Genomic DNA, 19,734 nt, shown 5'->3' with positions numbered 1-19,734 from the left:
CTTACACAAAAAGAAAGAAGACACCTCCGACATTCCAGCCCCCAAAACACGGCAACTGAAGCACAAGAATGAGGCACTGAGACAGTCCAGATTGCAGAATCCTGAAGAAAATCATCGTCATTTGTCACTACATTAATAGGTGATTGCAAACTACAGGAAAGAGTGAGCTATCCTGTGATGGATTAAATGTGTTAGAAGTTCTCCAAAGTACAAGTATGAAGACTCGAATTGGGTGTCAACATACTTTATAAATAAACATATGAAAAACTGTGGTATGTATGTGTAATAAGAATTGTAATGCAAAAAACCCAAAGTACACATATAAAGGCATGAACTGGCATGAACACACTCTATATACAAAGATATGAAAAATTATACTCTATATGTGTAATAAGAACTGTGATGTATTCCGCTGTCGTGTATCTAAAAAAAATAAAATCAATAAAACTAAAAGAAAAAAAAAGAAGTTCTGCTTCATAAGAAAGTTGAAAACATATGCTTATACAGAACCCTCTTGTCATATACCCCTCAAAATGCTAGAGAAAACAGCATAAATAAGTATATGAGAATGCTTTCTAAGAACACAGTGGGTCTCACAAGAGGAAAAGCCCCAAGATCATGTGCAGTGGCAGGCAGAGGTCAGTACCTGAAAACCAGAATAGCCAACGGAGGCGTGGAGGAAAGTCCAGCCAAAGGCTGGACATGATGAGCTTGGGTTTTCTACCAACACAAGGTCAAAGCTCATGAGTCAATTTCATTGAATGACCTCATTCTCCAAATACACCAAGAGGAACATAGAGCACAGAAGACGCACAGGAGGATGAGAACTTGCGTCACTGCCCTCCAGGGCAAACAAGAACACAGGTCAGCTAAAGTACCACTCAGTAAGTGACGCTTCCTCATGACCCGCAATCTACCATTTTGCCAAATTTTCTTACCTCTCCTCGTCTTTAGACTCAGAAATTCTTTCTCTTACACTTAAAGAACAAACTTGCAGATATCAAAAGAAACAAACACAAACAAACCTATAAGCTGGAGAAAAAAAAAAACACAACAAACTATGTCCTTAACCATTGCACCTGGATTCTAGGAATTTCTGAGACATTATTGCCTATAGAAGATGGTCCAAAAATTTTAATGTAAATGCCCAGATGCCCATTTAAATTTTAATTTCAGATAAATGATATCTTTAGTATAAATATAGAATATTTGCTGAATATTTTTATTTGCTACAACTGGTCTTACCAAAGTAGTAATACAGAGTCTCTGCTCCTAGAGGGACAAAATATCGTGAATTTCTCAGTCCTATTGCTCTTACCACCTAAGCATACACTGATCCAGCATCTGTATGTCCACTATGACCAGAGCTTTGGTGGCAGACTGTGATCTTTATATGTTTTAGCACATTTGCAGACCTCCAAAGTGTCCTCCATCAGAGAGCCTGGCCAATGACAGGAACACAGTGAACAATTGCATCAGGAAGGTTCCATACAGGTTCAGTAGGTCACTCTCTGGAGAAAACCTATCAGCAAGTATCAAGACCACATTGCTAGCTGGGATTCAGGAGCTAGAGCCATATTTGTGAGGCCTCAGGATAAGGAGAAAGTAAAAGGCAAAGTAAATGCCTAGATCCAGAGAAACGGGACTCCTGGGACTATGGGGGAGGAAGAGGTCAAAAAGTGGGCACTGAACCACATCATCTAAGGCAAGAATATTCTGGACACTCTGGCCAGGACTGGAACATTCAGACCTGACCACAAGCTCAATCACAGTGACTCCAAGCCTTGGTACTTGTCCAGAGCCCCGAAAAGTCACCCTGTGGCCAATTTTGTCCATGGTCCCCAAAATACCCACCCCATCCAACTTCCTGTTGCTGACTTCAATTTATTTGCATGACAGTGTGCCCTATCCCAGACCCAGATGAACATTTACTGGTCTAAGCCAGTCAAGACACCATGACTGCATGTGGCTGGAGTCTAGGAAGGGCCACGTGACCCAGCTCTGGCCAACGTGATATAAAACAAGTCAATCACACAGATCTTATGGAAAAGGGATAAACCAGGCTGGCATGTCCTTTTTTAAATTCCCTCATGCTTTTCTCCTACTTAAAATGTGTCCTTCAAGCCTCCAGTTGCAATGACCATCTGTGAGATCAGAATCAGAGGACACAGCCAACCCCAAGGGACTGAGCTCCTCACACACAGAGCTGCCCCCCATCAAGAGCATTCACCAGCCACACCAGCTATCAACCACTGCCTCCAGACTTACCGCTGGAGAAAACTAACTCCTTAGCCTTCCATGAAATCAGTATTTCTACTATTTAAATCCAATACACTCCCCAACAGTGTTAACACTTCCCAACAGAGGATCATGGTGGTCTCAGTGAGCAAGATGAGACCAAGTTTAAATTGGTCTGAGAAAAGAGGTACAGATGTTGGAAACAAACATTCTTCAAATAAGAGAAATAAAACATTGTTGGCACGTACCAGAGATACACATAAAAAAAAATCAGTCTGCCAATAAACTAGCTGTGTGACATTGGGTAAGACAGTTAATCTCTCTACACCTACATATTCTCAACTCTAGAACAGAAGTAGCAATACATTCCTCTTAAGCATGACCGTAAAAATAAACTAACACATAAAAAACTCTTGGACTAGCTCCTCATATACCACATATGATCAGTAAATACTAACAAATCATCTTAAATATGCAAATATAAATATGTAAAAGTTAGTAACAGTTTATGCAGCTCAAACATGACTCTGCACAAGTGAACAGAAAACTCAGAGAACACACCACAGCTCTCTCTCAAGCGCTCCTGTCTCAGCCTGGTGGCGCCTGTGCCTGTTAATAACTGCAGCAGCAGCAGCTCTAACTCTTCAATACCATAAAATGACTCAATTTCACAGGAAGACTGACTAAACATGAGCTATTTACACTTCAAACAATGGTGGAAGGGCAAAAGTGTAATGTCAGATTTTTATCTCAAGTATTGTTCCTACCTGGCAAGTGGAAACAATGACTCGTTTCTGAACAGTGATAGAAAGGTTAGATTTATGATAGACTTCAAGTATACACTACCGCCATATACAGAGCCCCTCCACAGTGATCCAATGTCACAGCTAAGGCACACTTCAACAGGATCACCAGTTTCCATGAAAGTCATTAGCATGAGCTGTTCTGCACACACATGTGGGCTCTCTTTACTTGTGATTTTTTAAATCAACAGAAACGATTACAGGCACATTCCAACAGATCCACTGAAACCCATAACACTAATTCAGGTGAGCCTTCAAGAGGCAAGAGAGACCTTTCAGAAAACAACTGTCCCTATGATAATAGTATTTGGATCCAGACAGCAGAAATTAAAGAAAACTATTTTATAGTTTTAAATAAAACTATAAAAGTTTCCAACAGTCTTCTCATACCCAAACTACTGGTTTTGAAAATGACTATGGAGCTTTGGGTACCAAACACCTGCAAGTTCCCATTATCCTCTCATTTTCCCCAGTCCTTCTCCCCCCCCCCAAGACCCTATGTCAACATTCCTCGTTTTGCATCTCTACCCACCTCAGCTTCTATTACTCTCGAATTCTTGGATACCTCTCCAGCACCAAATGCATTCTACCCTTTCTCCAAATTTCAGTTATAATGTAAAAATGTTAAATGTAAAGGAATGGAGAAACTTGTCAGCAGGCAAGTGTGTATGTGTGTGTGGGGGGGAGTTCATTTCTATAGTTAGAAGAGAATACTCAGCACACGGAGAATTAACACACATAAAACTATATAATTGTTGCCTAACTGTAACAACATTATTGACTCCTGTATGCATTTCCCTGTGTTAGCAAGCAGGTGAGGAAATACAAACACAAATCCAGAAGGCCCTGGGGGTTCATTTACCTTCTCCCCTGCCTCCACTTCTGGACCTTTTCCAGGACCAGCTCAGCAGATCAGAGCTAATGAAAGGACAGGCAGAAATTGGCTACTCAGGAACAAATCCTGGAAGTTCCCAGGGTTACACAGTCACTTGGATGTTCTAGCAACTCTGTGGGGCACTACGGGTGAAATTCCTCCTGGCACCTTGCAGCGCAGCCATGCCTGGCGGTTCTGTTGGGTGAGAACTTGAGGAATCGTGTGCCTTTTGCCACTTCTCTGCTTGCTATTTTTTAATGCAATAAACACTATTTAATAATTGCTTCAGTGTCGTGAGGCATGTGAGTTCCTGCCCTGGTTTGCTTACTGTCATGAAAGGCCCTATGCTGCTTTTAGAGATGTATTTTCGCTTTTAACACTCAGCCTGTGATAGATTATTTACAGAACAAGAATCCTGAGTTCAAAGGAATTTTAAATGACCTGTTTACTCGTCTTTTAAATTAACAACAAAATCAGCAGCATTTAACTGGTGCTAAAGCAAAATTTTCAAAAAGTTTAAAATCATGACATTCATAAAAAAATAAACACATGCCAGAGATTTTATTCATTAATTAATGAAGGTATTCATCTTACAAATATAAATGTATGTATGTGTGTGCACACATGCACAGGCAAGTAGTATTGCTGAAATCTATTTGCTAGTGGATGCAAAAATGGTGAATCCATTATAAGGAGGGTTCCCAAACTGAGCACCAAGCCACTTAGGCCTCAGTAACCTAACAGAGTACTAAACAAACTACTTCTGGGTTACGTGGACCTAGTTATTTAACAAAAGAACTGTTCAGGCATTGTTAGTGGTCCTACTGGCACCATGGAAGAAATTACAATTACAAATCAATTGAATCCCCACTGGGCAAAATTTGCTTGAAATATTATGAATAAGAATCATTTGCATTACTATTAGTTAACTTCTACTGCTACCCAGTTGCAAAACAGTCTAATTAAAGGCAAACTAGAAGACATACACCCAGATAGTCACTTCAAGGATCCACCTGGCAGACGTGATATTCCAGTAGGAGGATGCCTAGGAATCTCCATTGTTGATTCTTAAGCCTTTGACAATGTTCCTACCTTAGATTATGGCTGGCACTAACCTGAGTAAAGTGGCAGTCACATGAGGTAAGAGTTGGGAAGCAGGGACAACTGCAACCCACAGATATTTTCACAAAGAACTGCAGAGGCTTCACTGCTATTGAGGACATCTGAGAAGGACAATCTGATACTCTCTGCTCCTGGACAAACAATTTGGTTCAACCTTGCTGAAAAGTCATCAAATAACATGTACTAGTAACCCTAGGGGCACATTCTTGATTCTGTGACTCCACCCACAGAAATACACACTCAGTATATAATATGTGGACTAAGACATACAAGTATCACACAATGCTAATTACAGAAAGGTTTTTTAAATATTTTTAGATTATTAACCTTAAATAGTTCTTCCCAGAAGCCTTCAATAAGCCTCCATGTCCTATGTGATTCAGGGTTTCTCCTACGAGGTCTCATCACAGGGTACTCCATTTTCTGACTTGTTTATCCATTTGCCCTCTGAATCCATAATGTCTGCGAGACTGCAAGGATTTAGTCTGATGCCACTTGCCTAACAGGCACTAAATGTTGGTTCAATTAATAAAATAGTATACAGCCTAAATATGTATGTTTCCTCTATAGAGATTAAATAGTTGCAAGAATTAACAAGTGCCTTCCAGGAAGAGGCAATTCTGAATCCACTTTCAGATGGTTTTGATCTATTTGATGACTTACAGGAACCACTAGAAACCCCTGGTTCACCAGAGTGAGGTCAGAGAGCTTTACTGACTTCAGACTTGCAGAAGACTTCAACTGTCTCTTCCCAAAATTAACACCATGGGTTCATTTAATAGAATGATTTCATGCAGAAGAAAGAATGTGACAGTGTGACTCCTCTGACTGAACCACATCCAGAATGTGCTCCTTCAGAGTTTCTTTCATCAAGGAACACTCGTGCACTGAGACCCACACAGGCATGACTTGCAGAACATCACTGGTTAGCATTTTCCCAAAAGAACTCCTCTTGACTATAATACCCAAACTTTATAGAGCGTAAGTATCTCATAGCACAGTATTTCTTTGCTAGTGATTACATAGGAAAACTTTAGATTTACTTCCCCAAAACCCAGTTATAACAAATCAAAATTATGTATGAGAAAGGTCTGCAGTTATATCCCAACCAACTATTGACAGAATATCAAAATTACATGCAGATATTTTAAGAAGCCAACAAGTGGCAACAAAGGGGACGTGTACCTGCGAGGCTGTTCATGCAGAGAAAGGTATGGGCACATAACACTCGGGTGAGCCAGTCTCGGCCACTGTGTATATGTCCTGATGCATTACCACACTATCCATTTCCAAGGACAATAAAGCTCAAAGAAAAACGACTGTGCACTGCTAGTTTAATCCCAGTTCTAGACAATGATAAATACAATCATTAAATGTGGGGGAGTTTTGTTTTGTTCATTTGTGTAGTAAGGTTTTGAAGCAATGTGCAATGAAATCTATAGGTGTAAAAAAGTATGAACAGCTCCATTTCTGGTTTTATTTATTTACTTATTTACTGCTACAGTCAGCTTTTTTGCTGCTGTGACTAAGAGACCTGACAAGAACAATTAGAAGAGAAAACGTTTATTTGGGGGGTCATGGTTTCAGAGGTCTCAGTCCATAGCTAGCTAGCTCCAGTCCTCAGGGCTCAAGGTGAGGCTGAACATCATGGCAGAAGAGTGTGGCAGAGGGAAGCAGCTCACATGGTGATCAGAAAGCAGGAGAGGCTGCACTCACCAGATACAAACTATATACCCCAAAAGCATGCCCCTGATGACCCACCTCCTCCAGCCACACCCTACCTACCTTCAATTACCACTCACTTAATCCCATCATGGGATTAATTCACTGATTGAGTTAAAGCTCTCTTTACCCAATTATTTCTCCTCTAAACTTTCTTGAATTGTCCCACACATGAGCTTTTGGGGGACACCCCATATCTAAGCCATATCACTTATTTACTTGAGTAAGCACTGAAAGCTCTGATTATTTCATCTGAAGGTCTATTTTCTAGGCCTTCCCACTTAGGATTCTCAATATTCTACAGAAGCTACAATTTAAAACAATGAAAAACAGGCCTCCAGGAAGCCTTCCAGGACTGGGTAGCTGATGCCTATCCTGGGAGAGTGGAACCAGGAGACAAAGGAAAGCTGTTGGTATGCCGTCCCATGCCCAGTTTCTGGCACATGTCAGGGAGGCACTCAAATGATTGTTCTACAAATGACTACAACATTTAGCCTGGACAGGGAAGAAAAATGAAAAACTGGTGGAGGTTTTTCAATATTTAAAGAACAAATAAAAGCAAGTGAAGGTCTTCTAAGCTCTGTTAGTTGGAAAATAAAAGAAATGAAGGTAAACGTCACCTTATTTCATATACACATTTTAATAATCCGCTGTCTGTCCAACAAAGGACTATGTTCTCTCTAAAGGACTGAGCTCCTGAAACACATGCCAGCAGAAAAGCCACCAGCCACGCAGAGGAGCACTGACCAAGGCCTCCCAAGGTCCCGGGACCCACTGCCCACACATTTGTACCCAGATTAGAAAGAAACTTCAGGAGCAGGTTTTTCTCTTTGAAAAAAGCAAAATTTTCAGCAGAGAGTGGGCCAAGAATTCAAAAACTTACACATGGCTTAAGAGTCAATCAAAAGCCTAAGTCTGCTAGAAGTCATAAAAATGAAAGAAACTATTCCAGTGTGAAAAATACACATCTTCAAAGACAAAGGTTTGATAAGAGACACAGAACAGTCTCATAATGAAGTCCATTTGCTTGAGCATCTGCTTGCAACCTACAAAGAATAACTCCTTCTGAAGGATTTAACCAAGGAAGGAAAAGCAAGATAAGGGAATTTATTGGATGGGAAGTTAATGCACAAATACACCTTATTTTCCTACAAAATTTCAGAAGACATCTGGTATTAATGTACTAAAATCCAAATTTTCTTTGTGTATGTGTGTAAGAGAGAGAGAGAGAGAGGGAGAAAGCCATAATATTTTAACAATGTGAATATTAAAAGTGTTCTCACAGGTTTACTTGATGTTTTCAATTGTTTCATCTAAGGGAATACCATTCTTGCTGAAAATGCTATGAAGTATCAACTTACAAGATGTTTTTTTAAAAGATTTACGATTATTTTTAGGCTAGCTTTAGAAGCTTTAATTTCTAAAAACATGCATATCAAAAGGCTAATATGGAAAGATTCGGGGAGGGGTGCCAGAGACACCAAATACCACTGAAGCACAGAAAATTGATTCTCCAGACAATGTGAAAAAGATGACTTATAAAGTTAATGAGATATTACTTAAGGCAAGAGAAACAATTTGGCCATTAACCATGAGAATGAACCAAAAATTTTGTCATCAGATATAATGAAACTAATTAAAAAGTACAAAGAACACTAAAGCAGATACAAAAATAAAATTCAGGCAAAAGTTAGAACTATACCACAGACACACTGAAGGGTAGTTAAGGCATGCAACAAGTCTCCATAAATTATAAATAAATTTCAGGAATAAAAAGGAAGGATATCAAGAGTGATGAGTTATGCACCGAGGAAAACATCAACAAGCATCAGGTTTCCAAGGAATAGTCAAGAGACAGGAAGACCAACTAGGAGGGATCTCCCACTGGGGAGGAGAGTAAACAGGATTAATCTCTGAAACTTTGAAATCCACTTCTCTGTGTCTGGATGATCTTAGAGAGCCTTTGACAACAAGAACACCACAGTCCTTAGGCGGCAGCATTAGCTAGAGGTTTCTTTACCATACCACAAAGAGATGAAAGTGTCTTTAAAAGTCAACAACAACAAAACCTGCAAGTTTTCAATATTTCACAGCAGGCATATGAGACTTCAATTTAAACTACAAAAAAGCCCTGTTGATAACTAGAGGAAACATATCATCAGAAAACCCTGTTTTAGTTCTACCTTCAATACCTTCTTACAGAGCTGTCCTTGAACAAGGAATATTCTTTTCCTTGTCTGCAAACTTCCTTCCAAAGTTATGAGGCGATCAGCTGCTCCTTGCTCATATAAATTTTAAAAAATTTTGACCAATTATATCATGAAACAAAATATAAATCAAATATGTCCAATAAAAATCTACCATCTAAATTGTGATATGCTAGATATGTAAACAACACACTGAAGTTTGAGGTTTAGTACCAAAACAATGCAAACCTTAACATTAGTGGCTGTGTATGTTAATTTATAAATCAAAATAACACTTTCACTATATTAGGTTAAAAGAAATATAAAATTATTTTTAACCCTTTTAGTGAGCCTACTGGGAAATTCTGACTTGCATATGAAATTATATTTCTCTTATATTGGACAACCTGCTATACACTAAACTCTTTCACAGAACTAATGCTCGTATCTTAAATGTTCCCCAAAGACCCACATGCCAAGATTGGTCACCAGCCTGTGGCACTACTGGGAGGCAGAGGGACCTTACAAAGTGAGGCCTAGCAAAAGGAAGTGAGGCTATTTTGGAACCCAGTCCTTTCTGCCGTCTCTTGGCTTACTGACTGCCATAAGGTGAGCATTCACCATGCACCGTGCCACCCACACCTAACCTAGTGAGGATCACAACTCAGCAATAGAATGCACCCTGGATGATGAGTGGTTAAACTTCATGATCCAATAGTTGACTGGGAGCTGGTGCTGGCTATTGCTGAGCAGCATTATGACACAGTATCAGACAGAACAGTGGCCCTTGAAAGATTGACATTCAAAGTGTAGCCAAGTGCAGGGGCAGAGTACTTCCAAGCACATGCAATCCCCAGCACTATCAAAAGAAAAAAAAAAAAAAAAAAAAAAGCCAAGTACAGCTGAATTGTGTCCCCCCCGCAAGCGAAGGTATGTTGAAGTCTTAGGTCCCAAAACTCCAGAATGAAAAAATACGGCCTCTAAAGCGATGAAGTAAAATGGGGTCATTCGATTGGGTCCTAATCCAGTATTACTGATATTTTTCAAAGAACAGGAGATAAGGACCAACAAGATACCCAAGATGTGAGGATACAGGGAAAGAGTCATCATTACCAGACAAGGAGAGAGACCCACAGGGGCCAGTCCCCAGTCTGTAGTAATGTGCTACCTCTGCCCCAGCACCCGATACATTGTTCCAAATACTTGAAAACTTTCCAGTAACAGAATGCAGATTTTGTTTTTACACATAGGCTACATTAAACTGCAAATTCAGTTTCTTAGTCACACTAGCCTTTTTTCAGATGTTCAATAGTGACATGTACCAAGTGGCTGCCATGTTGTATAGCACTGATCTAGAGAAGAGACAAAACCTGAAATTTCTAACAAATGTGCTCAATTGGTTAGGAAGTGTGACCAAAAAAATATGTGTTTCTACTATTGAAGCATTTTGAGTCATTAGTTTAAAAAACTAAATATGAAAGCATTGGACTCAAATCTACCCTTATACCATTTTTACTATGATTTAGTGAGCAGAGATTAAAGAAAGAAGTTAACAGTTCGGGACAACCTGCTGTGCATATGAATGTCGTCCTCACCAAGAGTTCCTGAAAGGTTAGTCTGTTGTGGCACAATACAGAGAACTGATGGAGATGACCAGCACAGGTTGACCAACTATCAAATCTCCAGGTACAGATGACCTGAGGATTCCCAAGTCAGCCACTGTCAATACCATTCCTTAGACTTCACTATGCCTTTTGTGGATTTAATCAGACACTTTTAATAGAACCTAAGTGTCAGCATAAATACTATATTGGATAAAATATTCCCATATTCATTCTACTTAGCGATAAGGCACCAAAGAAGAGTGTTGTGTCCACAACTAAGAATTCTGTGACTCTATAAAGTTCCATATGCATGGAAGAAAATTGTAGAATTCAGGTAATAGGAAGAGTCATTCTGTTAGACTTACCTAAATACTCTTTTACCTAACTAGACTGAACACATTTACTCAAATAAGTAGCTATCTCTTTTGAGAATTTAGCATAGAAATTAGGGATTTCAGAATTCAATAATCAGTATATTAAAATTAATCTAGTACAGAGTTCTAATAAGAGTTCTTTACATTTGAATAGGCCTCTATTTCTTCAACTTGCTTTTTATACTTTATAATATCTTAATTTTCCCAAGAGCTTAATGTTTAATGTTAGGGCTTAATGAAAATACTCCTATTTTGCACAGATAAAATATTCCTATTTTACATAGATAAATTAAGGCTCAAACTAATTAAGCATGCCAAGGACACAAAACTAGTGAACAGAATGGATAAAACTTAAACCTGATCAGTTTCCTAGTTCCAAACTTTCCTACAGGAGTTAGCTGTTGAAACATTAGAACTATGCCCAGTACACAATACCATGTAAATGTTAGTTATTACAAAAATCTGTAATATAATTATGTTGACTTGATCAAGTGCACAGTAATAATACTTAAAATGGTAACTAAATTCAGAATAAACCTCTATACTGGTAATTCAATTCAGAAGAAACAACTCCCAAGAGCATGATGGTCACAGGAATCTTTTTAAAATTTAAATATATACTTTTTGCAAAGAAATGCAGAGTGATCAATAAAAAAGCATACTCGCATAAAATTTATTTATGAAGACCAAATTATGTGGAGAAAATAAAAATAATTTCTGAGTAAAAAATTGTTTTAAGAGTGATATAATAAAAAGATAGCAATTTTCTATCTGTGTACTATCAGATCAATTTAAGAGTGATGCAAAAGCTTCATTTAATATGTCAACAATGTCAAGGGGGATTAAAAATGTGAGGAGCAACTATGCTAAATTAAAAAACTGAATCAAATGCACAGATAGTCCTCATTGCAAATAAGCAACTGGCAAAATTACTTTTGGAATGAAGAAATTTAAATATGGAGTATTATATAAGATGAAACTTGATAAGTGGAATAAAGCAACTTACAACGTACAATGTCCCCATTTAGATTAAAAATACTAAGTATATATTTATAAATGGCAAATGTCTAAAAGGATATAAATATAAATATATACAAACTAATTTCCACATACATGGTGATCTTTGAGGGACTAGAATAGGGTATTTTTATTTCATTTTAATTTATGTGTGCTAACTTTCCAGAATGCATTTGCTATATGATAGCAAGGGTGTGGTTCCACAAGGGTCCACTGGAGTTTAAGGATAGGTCCACAGATGGCACTATTGGGAAGTGTTAGCCACCTTTAAGAAGTGGCTTAGTAAGGCACTCAGGTCAGTGGGGTAAGCCCTGGGAAGAGACTGAGGACCCCAGTCTCTCTGTGCTCCTTGATCAAGACTTGATTATTTGCTCCTACATGCACTCCTAACATAAAGTACCACCATCAGCCACCCTCAGCAGAATCTAAACCAGGGCTGCCATTAATCTTGGATTTTGAACCCCTAAACCTGTATGCTAAATAGACCACCATAAAAAAAGGTGGCTTATGTTAATATAGTGACAAAAGCTGACTAATACAGCATATTTTACCTTGAAAAATAAATTTAAAAATTAAATATATTGATTTTGTATATTATTCCTCAACAAAGCTGATTTTTTTTAAGTAGCTGTTTAAACTACAAATTAAAACCTCTATCTACTGTGTGTCTTAAAAAAGAGTTTGTGTCAATAAGCACATCTGAAAGTAAGGATCCCAAGGAAGATGTGAGTACCTCCAACTAAAAGGTACATACAGCACAGTTATGCAAACTAGTCTACATAGCCTATTGCTCCTAGGCTGCATGCCTGTACAGTGATGTCACTGTGCTGATTCAAACATAAAAGGGTAAAAGGACTAGGCAATGGCCAGTTTCGGCTCTTTTGTAGACTTAGGGAACTACCCTCATATGTGAGCTCTGCTGTTAGGCAGCACATGACTACTTGGTTAGCAAAGCAGAACCACGGCATTAATGATACAATCTGAGATTTGTTGTATATAAAAGTCTGGTTTTTATAGAATATTGTTCCAAAGGAGGAAGACACAGGAACTTTTAAAACCTGTCTCCTTCCCTCTCTTCTTCTCCATCCTCCACGTTCAGATTTTACCCTCACTGCTCCACCATATTCTCCCCAAATCTCCAACTGCGCTCTCCGGCCTGATCAGGTCTTCTCTTCCCTCACAGCCGCCATGTGTGTGCTGTGCGAAGGCCTCCATGCCGAGATGCAGCAGCAAGCTCTCCCTCAAGGACGGCCCATCACCTGCAAGGCTCTTCCGATTTCCCCATGTCTCTTTTGAAAACTAAGTTGTCTTCAATCCACCATTTCTTTGCCTCCTGCAGCCTGTCCTCATGTCCATCTCTTGAGACCCTGCAATTTTTATGTGGGCTACGAAACACAAAATTCAATATCCAACTAGATGTATCTTGGTTTGCTCCTGAGTCTCCAAACTGACTGGTGCATAGCACTCTCTGTTGACAGTTGCTCTTGATAATGCAACATACCATTTCACACAGCCATTTCATTTCTAGAAGTTTATCCTGATATACTCGAAAACTATTATGATCAAAAATATACACCTATATTTTTGTGTATAAATTATAGCACCTATTCATGATTAAAATGCTAGAAAAATAGAAGAAACTTACCTCAACATTGTAAAGGCTTTATATGACAAACCCAAGGCTAGCATTATACTGAATGGAGAAAAACTGAAAGCATTTCCTCTAAAAATATGAATAAGAAAAGGTCCCCACTTCCACCACTCCTATTCAATAGTCTAGAAACTCCAGCCAGAACAATCGTGCAGGAGAAGGAAATTAAAGGGACACAAATAGGAAAAGAAGAACTCAAATTAGCTCTCTCTGCTGACAGACCTGATCCTATATTTAGAAGACCCTAAAAACTCCAATAGAAGGCTTCTAGAGCTGACAAATGAATTCAGCAAAGTGGCAGGATACAAGATCAACACTCATAAATCAATTGTATTCCTATACTCCAATAATGAATCTGCTGAAAAAAGAATTAGAACACTATCCCATTCATAACAACCTCAAAAAAGAAAATAAAATACATGGAAATCAATCTAAAAACGGAATTGAAGGATCTCTACAATAAAAACTATAGAACACTAAAGAAAAATTGAAGATGACCTTGGAAGATAGAAAGACCTCCCTTATTGCTGGATAGGCACAATTAATATTGTCAAGCTGGCCATACCACCAAAAGTTCTATACAGATTCAACACAATCCCCATCAAAACACCAATGATATTCTTTACAGAACTAGAAAAAGTAACGCTACATTCATGTGGGAAAATAAGAGACCCAGAATAGCCTAAGCAATTCTTAGCAAGAAGAGTGAAGATGGAAGCATCACAATGCTGTGCCTCCAAGTGTACTACAGAACTAGAGTACCAAAGTGCATCTTACCGGCCCCAAAACAGATACGAAGACCAATGGAATATAATAGAAGTCACAGAGATAAGCCACATAGATACACTTATCTTATACTAGACAAAGGTGACAAAAACACACATTGGAATAAGATAGACTTTTGAACAAATGGTGCTGAGAAAACTGGAAATCCATAACGGAGGAATGAAATATGATCCCTATCTGCACAAAAGTCAACTCCACGTGGATCAAAGACCTGAGAATAAGACCAGAAACTCTCCAAGTGCTAGAAGATGCAGAGCCAACACTCCAGCATGTCAACACAGGAACCAACTTCCTTAACAGGACGTCTAAAGCACAAGAAATAAAATTATAAATAAATAAATAAATGGGATGGCATCAAATCAAAAACCTTCACAGCAAAGGCATGAAGAGAGCCTATAGAAGGGCAAAAGACCTTTCTCACCTGCTCCTCAGTTAGGGCATTAATATTCAGAGATACAAAGAACTCAAAAAACTTAACACCAAAAAAACCTAATCAATAAACGGGAAAAAGAACTAAACAGACCCTCCTCCATACAGCCAGGCATGGTGACGCATGCTTGTAATCCCAGTGTCTCCAGAGGCTGAGGCAGGAGGATCATGAGTTCAAAGCCAGCCGCAGCAAAAGCGAGGCACTAAGCAACTCAGTGAGACCCCGTCTCTACATAAACAGGAGTAGGGATGTGACTTGGTGGTCAAGTGCCCCCAAGATCAACCCTCGGTACCAAAAAAAAAAAAAAAAAGAAAGAAAATATAAATGGTTAAATATTTTTAAAAATGTTCAACATCTCTAGCAATTAGAGAAATGCAAATCAAAACGACATTGAGATTTCATTTCACTCCAGTCAGAATGGCAATTATCAAGAGTATAAATAATGATAAGCGTTCATGAGGACGTGGGGGAAAAGGTACACTCATACATTGTTGGTGAGACTGCAAATTATGACCACCACTCTGAAAAGCAGTATGGAGATTGCTCAAAAAACTAGGGCGGGGCCGAGGTTGTAGCTCAGTGGCAGATTGCTCAACTTGCATGTGGAAGGCACCTGGTTCAATCCTCAGCACCACATAAAAAATTTTAAAAAGGTATTATGTCCATATACAACTAAAAAAAAAAAAAACTAGGAATGGAACCACCATATAACCCAGCTGTCCCAGTAAATATCCAAAGAATTTTAAATCAGCATAGTATAGTGATGAAGGCACATCAATGTTTATAGCAGTACAATTCACAAGAGCCAAAGTATGGAAACAACCTAGGTGCCCTTCAACAGACGAATGGATAAAGAAAATGTGGTGTGTGTACACAATGGAGTATTACTCAGCCATAAATAAGAATGACATTATGGCATTTGCCAGTAAATGGATGAATCTGGAGATTATCATGTTAAGTGAAATAAGCCAGTCCCACAAAATGGAAGTATGAATGTTTTCTCTGATATGTGGAAACCGATCCAAAATAAAGTGGAGGGGGAGGGGGGAAAGAAAGAAAAAAATGGGACAGGGAATTTCATCAAAATAGAGGAAAGACCTTAGAGTAGATGAAGGAGATTGAAGAGGAAGGAAGGAAGGAAGGAAGGAAGGAAGGACAGGAAAAGAAGAGAATGGTGGAATGATCTCATTGAACTTTCAAATGTACACACAGGAATATAGCACAGAGAATCCCAGTATCAAGGATATCCACCAGAGACTAATGTAAAAACAAAAACACTACAAATAAATTGTAGAAAGATCAGTAGAGGAGACGGAGAGGAGCAGGAAGAGGAAGGAAGTGCTGGGGACTGAATTAGACCAAATCGTATCCCATGCTTTTGTGATAGGTCAAAATGTAGCCTAATGATTTATATAACTAAAATAAATAAATAAAAATAAAAGTGTTTTTAAAATATGCATTGTAGATTGAAAACAGTAAAGACTAGAAATAACATAAATGTCTATTAAGAAAGACTAGCTAGCTAATTTGAGTCTACATTGCATATGTGGTTTTAAAAAACCACAGATCTTGAGATAATTTTACATATGGACCACAACAAAATAGTGGAAAAGTTGTAGAAAAGGACATAAACTAGGTCTTATTACAAACTTTTAATCATCTACATATACATGCACACAGTTTAAAACACAATTTATGTGAATGTGTGCTAGGGCTTAACCAAGAGCTTCACACATGTTAAGTATATGCTCTACCACTGACATTCATATAACTTTTTAGGTCAATAATCTCTGGTAAATAGAACGGATTTTTTATTTTAGAAACCCTTCTATTTTATTTGGGGAAAAAATGAACACATACAGCATTCAAAGTAAAAAAAAATCCACATATTTTAACTTATTGCCCCCAAAATAGTTACTTAGAAAACAATTTATAATATGAATTCACTTTGAAATGAGTAACAATGGTTATGTCCAGAACAGAGTACAGAAAAAATCCACACTGTAGTTCACAAAACAAAAAAGTTCTTTTAAGAATACCATCTTTCTCTAAAATAGTGATCAACCTCCAGAACTATATTTGTCCACAATATCTTTCCTGGCAACTTTTCAAAACTCTGGAGAATCAGCTTTATTGTTGGATTGCCCAGTATACTAAATACAAGTTACAGATAAAATAATGCCAACAAATTCACAGAATTTATGAATACAACTTTTCTGCTAGATAAGTTTTAAATGTCTCCTTGATGAAGGGAATTCCTCTAATGAAGTTAACCTCAGATATTTTTTTACTTTGAATGCTGTATGTGCTCATTTTTTCCCCAAAGCATGACCAGGCATGATACTGGTCCCTCACAGTAAGTGTTCTGTTTTAAAATATCTTCTACATATCTACAGTCAACATCAATATGCCTGGGGCCTTTGTTTCAAGGCCAAAGCTAGAGGTGAGACAGGAATCTACATCATTTCACAAGCAAGAACAGGAAGAAAACTCTGAAAACAGCCCAAGGAAGCCCTGGGTTCTGTCTCCAGGAATCTGAACTTGACACAGGGTATCTTGGTCCCCTACAGGCCTAGCTCCAAATGTGGAGCTTACAAATGTTCTGACGTAAGGGGTCAAGGCCTTCTCTAAGCCTCTGATTAAAAAAGAAGCAGAGCTCTCGGTCCTCATGTTACTCCAAATGTTTTCCATCTCAGCCCTGATCCGAGATTCCACCACCTTTGTTTTCCCTCTAGACCTACTGCTGCATGTAACAGCTTATAGCTACAGAAGGGAAGTGCTTAACAAGTACCTAGTCTTTGGACAATAATCCGATGATGCATTTCTATGTGACAGATGAAGAAACTGAGCTATGAGGTACAGGACTACTTAGTGGCCAACTAGTATTTAAACCTGGAGATTCTCATTCCTGAGTATAATCTTTCCTGTGCAGCACTCACCATCTCTTATGATGTATTTCTTCTAACCCAGAAGACATTAGCAAGCTTCAGACAATAGTGCTCTGAGCTTTTAGAATCAATCTCAAGGCCAACAGGCCACCTGTATAAAATGTTTATTTTTGGTACTGCCATTGGTTCTTGCCATTATTGGATAACTGACACTATGGAATCTAATTCACAAGTGTTATTTGTTGATGCCTTTCTTAAGTTTTCAAAAGCTGTTATAGCAATAATTAGACACTCCACCTCTTAACCAAGCAAAAAGACACTGGTTCAGATTCTCATTCTATCACTTAGTGTTTTCCTTCATCAGCAAAGTAAGATATAAAGGTAGAGTCGGGTGTCAAGTAATGTAATATTAAAAGACCATGTTGTTTATGAAACTGAAAAAGTAGAAGTTCTATAAGATGGAAACAATAAAAACTAACTGGCAAAAAATATACATCTAATCTTTCGAAATTATCACAAAGAAATCAATTACTACACACGAGAATGAATGCTACCAATAAAATTCATTCATTCCATCCTCACTTCCACTGAGGTGCAATAACTTAACAGATTAATAAATGATTATATAAGAAATGTCTTAATCTGTTGCTGGGTAAGCTCCAGCACCTTCCCAGTGAATTAGAAATGCACCGTGGACATTGACAATGACTTTCCCTGTGCATGTTCTGCTCGGCTGCAGATGTGTTCCCGCTGCTGTAAGAGGTCTATCAGTTAACTAACTGTACAGGTACACTCACTGGGCTACAGGTAGAGGACCCACAACCTATCAAGTCATTCAGTCTTCATAAGGACTCATATGTATGTTCATTTTTCAGATAAGGAAACTGAGGCCCAAGGGAGGATGAGAAAACTGAGGCCCTGGGATGCAGTGCGAGGAATCAGGCAGCATGAGGCTGCAACCGCTCAGGGTGCCATGGAGTCCCTTTAACCTCTCTCCGGGGAGGGGCACGGGAGCGCGTGAATGGCGAGAAGCAATACAGTACCAGCGGGAAGCAGGGGCTCCAGCGGGGTAAAGACATGCTCCATAGCGGAATACTGGCCTCTGCATTAAAACACAAAAGTGCAGGTTAGAATCCCCCAGGCTTCTAGGGGAGCGCAGCGCCACCGCCCACCCCGCGAGCTGCGGTCTGACCCGCGCAGCGCTGGGGCTGCGCATCGCGGGAGCGCGCGGGCAGGGCGGGGACAGGGCAGGGATGAGGGGAGACGGCAAAGCGGGCGCGCTCTGTGCTCTTCGGGGACTGCCCCTCCCGCCTCCATCCGGGAACCCGGCATCACCCACCGGCCGCCCCCTCCCCACTGCTCCCCCTCCTCCCGCGGCTGCCTCACCTACACAATGGCGGGAGGAGCCCAAGCCTCGGAGCGCTGCTCCTATCGACCGCTCGGCGCGCGGCTGAAGCGCCTGGCGTGCAGCCTCCTTCCGGGAGCGCCGAGCCTCCCGCGCGGCTTCGCGCTAGACCCGCTCCGTGCTTCTGCGCTGCTCTCTACGCCCCACCTCGGCTCAGGGGCTGTCCTGCTGGACGCGAAGCAAGGTATTCCTCGCTCACCAGCAAAGCAGCTCCCCCGCCTCCTCCGCGGCCGCGATCGCTTTGATCTCCCGCGGGCTTCGGCCCCTGCCCTCCGGCCCCGCGCCCCGCCTTCCCGGCGCGTCCTGGAAGAAACCACCTGCCGCGCGCCGCTCCTTCTCCCCAGAAGAAGGGGCCCCGGCCGTGCAGCCCTTTCCAGCGCCGGGCAAGACTCACCTCCGACGAGCCAGCGCCTGCACTCGCACCAGAGCCCGCACCGCCACCCCTCCCGGCGGCGGAGGCCCGGCCTGCACCGGAGGCGGCTGGGCCTGGGCAGTAACGGCGGAAGCGCGCGGGTCTTACAGGTGCTGGGCGTCTCCGCCAGAGTGAAGACCCAAAGAAGGGACCCCAAACCCAACTTTTATACACTAGTATTCTCTCTTAAAACTCTTCAGAAGGACCTATTTAAAGGTGCCA

At 40.0% G+C, this 19,734-nt stretch overlaps 1 protein-coding gene across 1 annotated transcript in view; it reads right to left on the bottom strand.

The window, feature by feature from the left end:
- Positions 1-19,089, bottom strand: part of Tpk1 (thiamin pyrophosphokinase 1) — a 332,659-nt gene extending 313,570 nt beyond the window's left edge. The window contains exons 1-2 of the mRNA XM_077796672.1: positions 19,086-19,089; positions 18,739-18,797 (exon numbers count right to left, since the gene is read on the bottom strand). Of these exons, the coding sequence (XP_077652798.1) occupies positions 18,739-18,781 (43 nt within the window). The 5' untranslated portion in view covers positions 18,782-18,797; positions 19,086-19,089. The remainder of the gene's footprint in view (positions 1-18,738; positions 18,798-19,085) is intronic.
- Between the last annotated feature and the right edge of the window lie 645 nt (positions 19,090-19,734).

Source organism: Urocitellus parryii, chromosome 3 (genome assembly GCF_045843805.1).
Source record: "Urocitellus parryii isolate mUroPar1 chromosome 3, mUroPar1.hap1, whole genome shotgun sequence".
NCBI classification, from domain to species: Eukaryota; Metazoa; Chordata; class Mammalia; order Rodentia; family Sciuridae; genus Urocitellus; species Urocitellus parryii.
The sequence above is the reverse complement of the archived record's forward strand: the minus strand, read 5'-3'. Positions and strand labels throughout refer to the sequence as shown.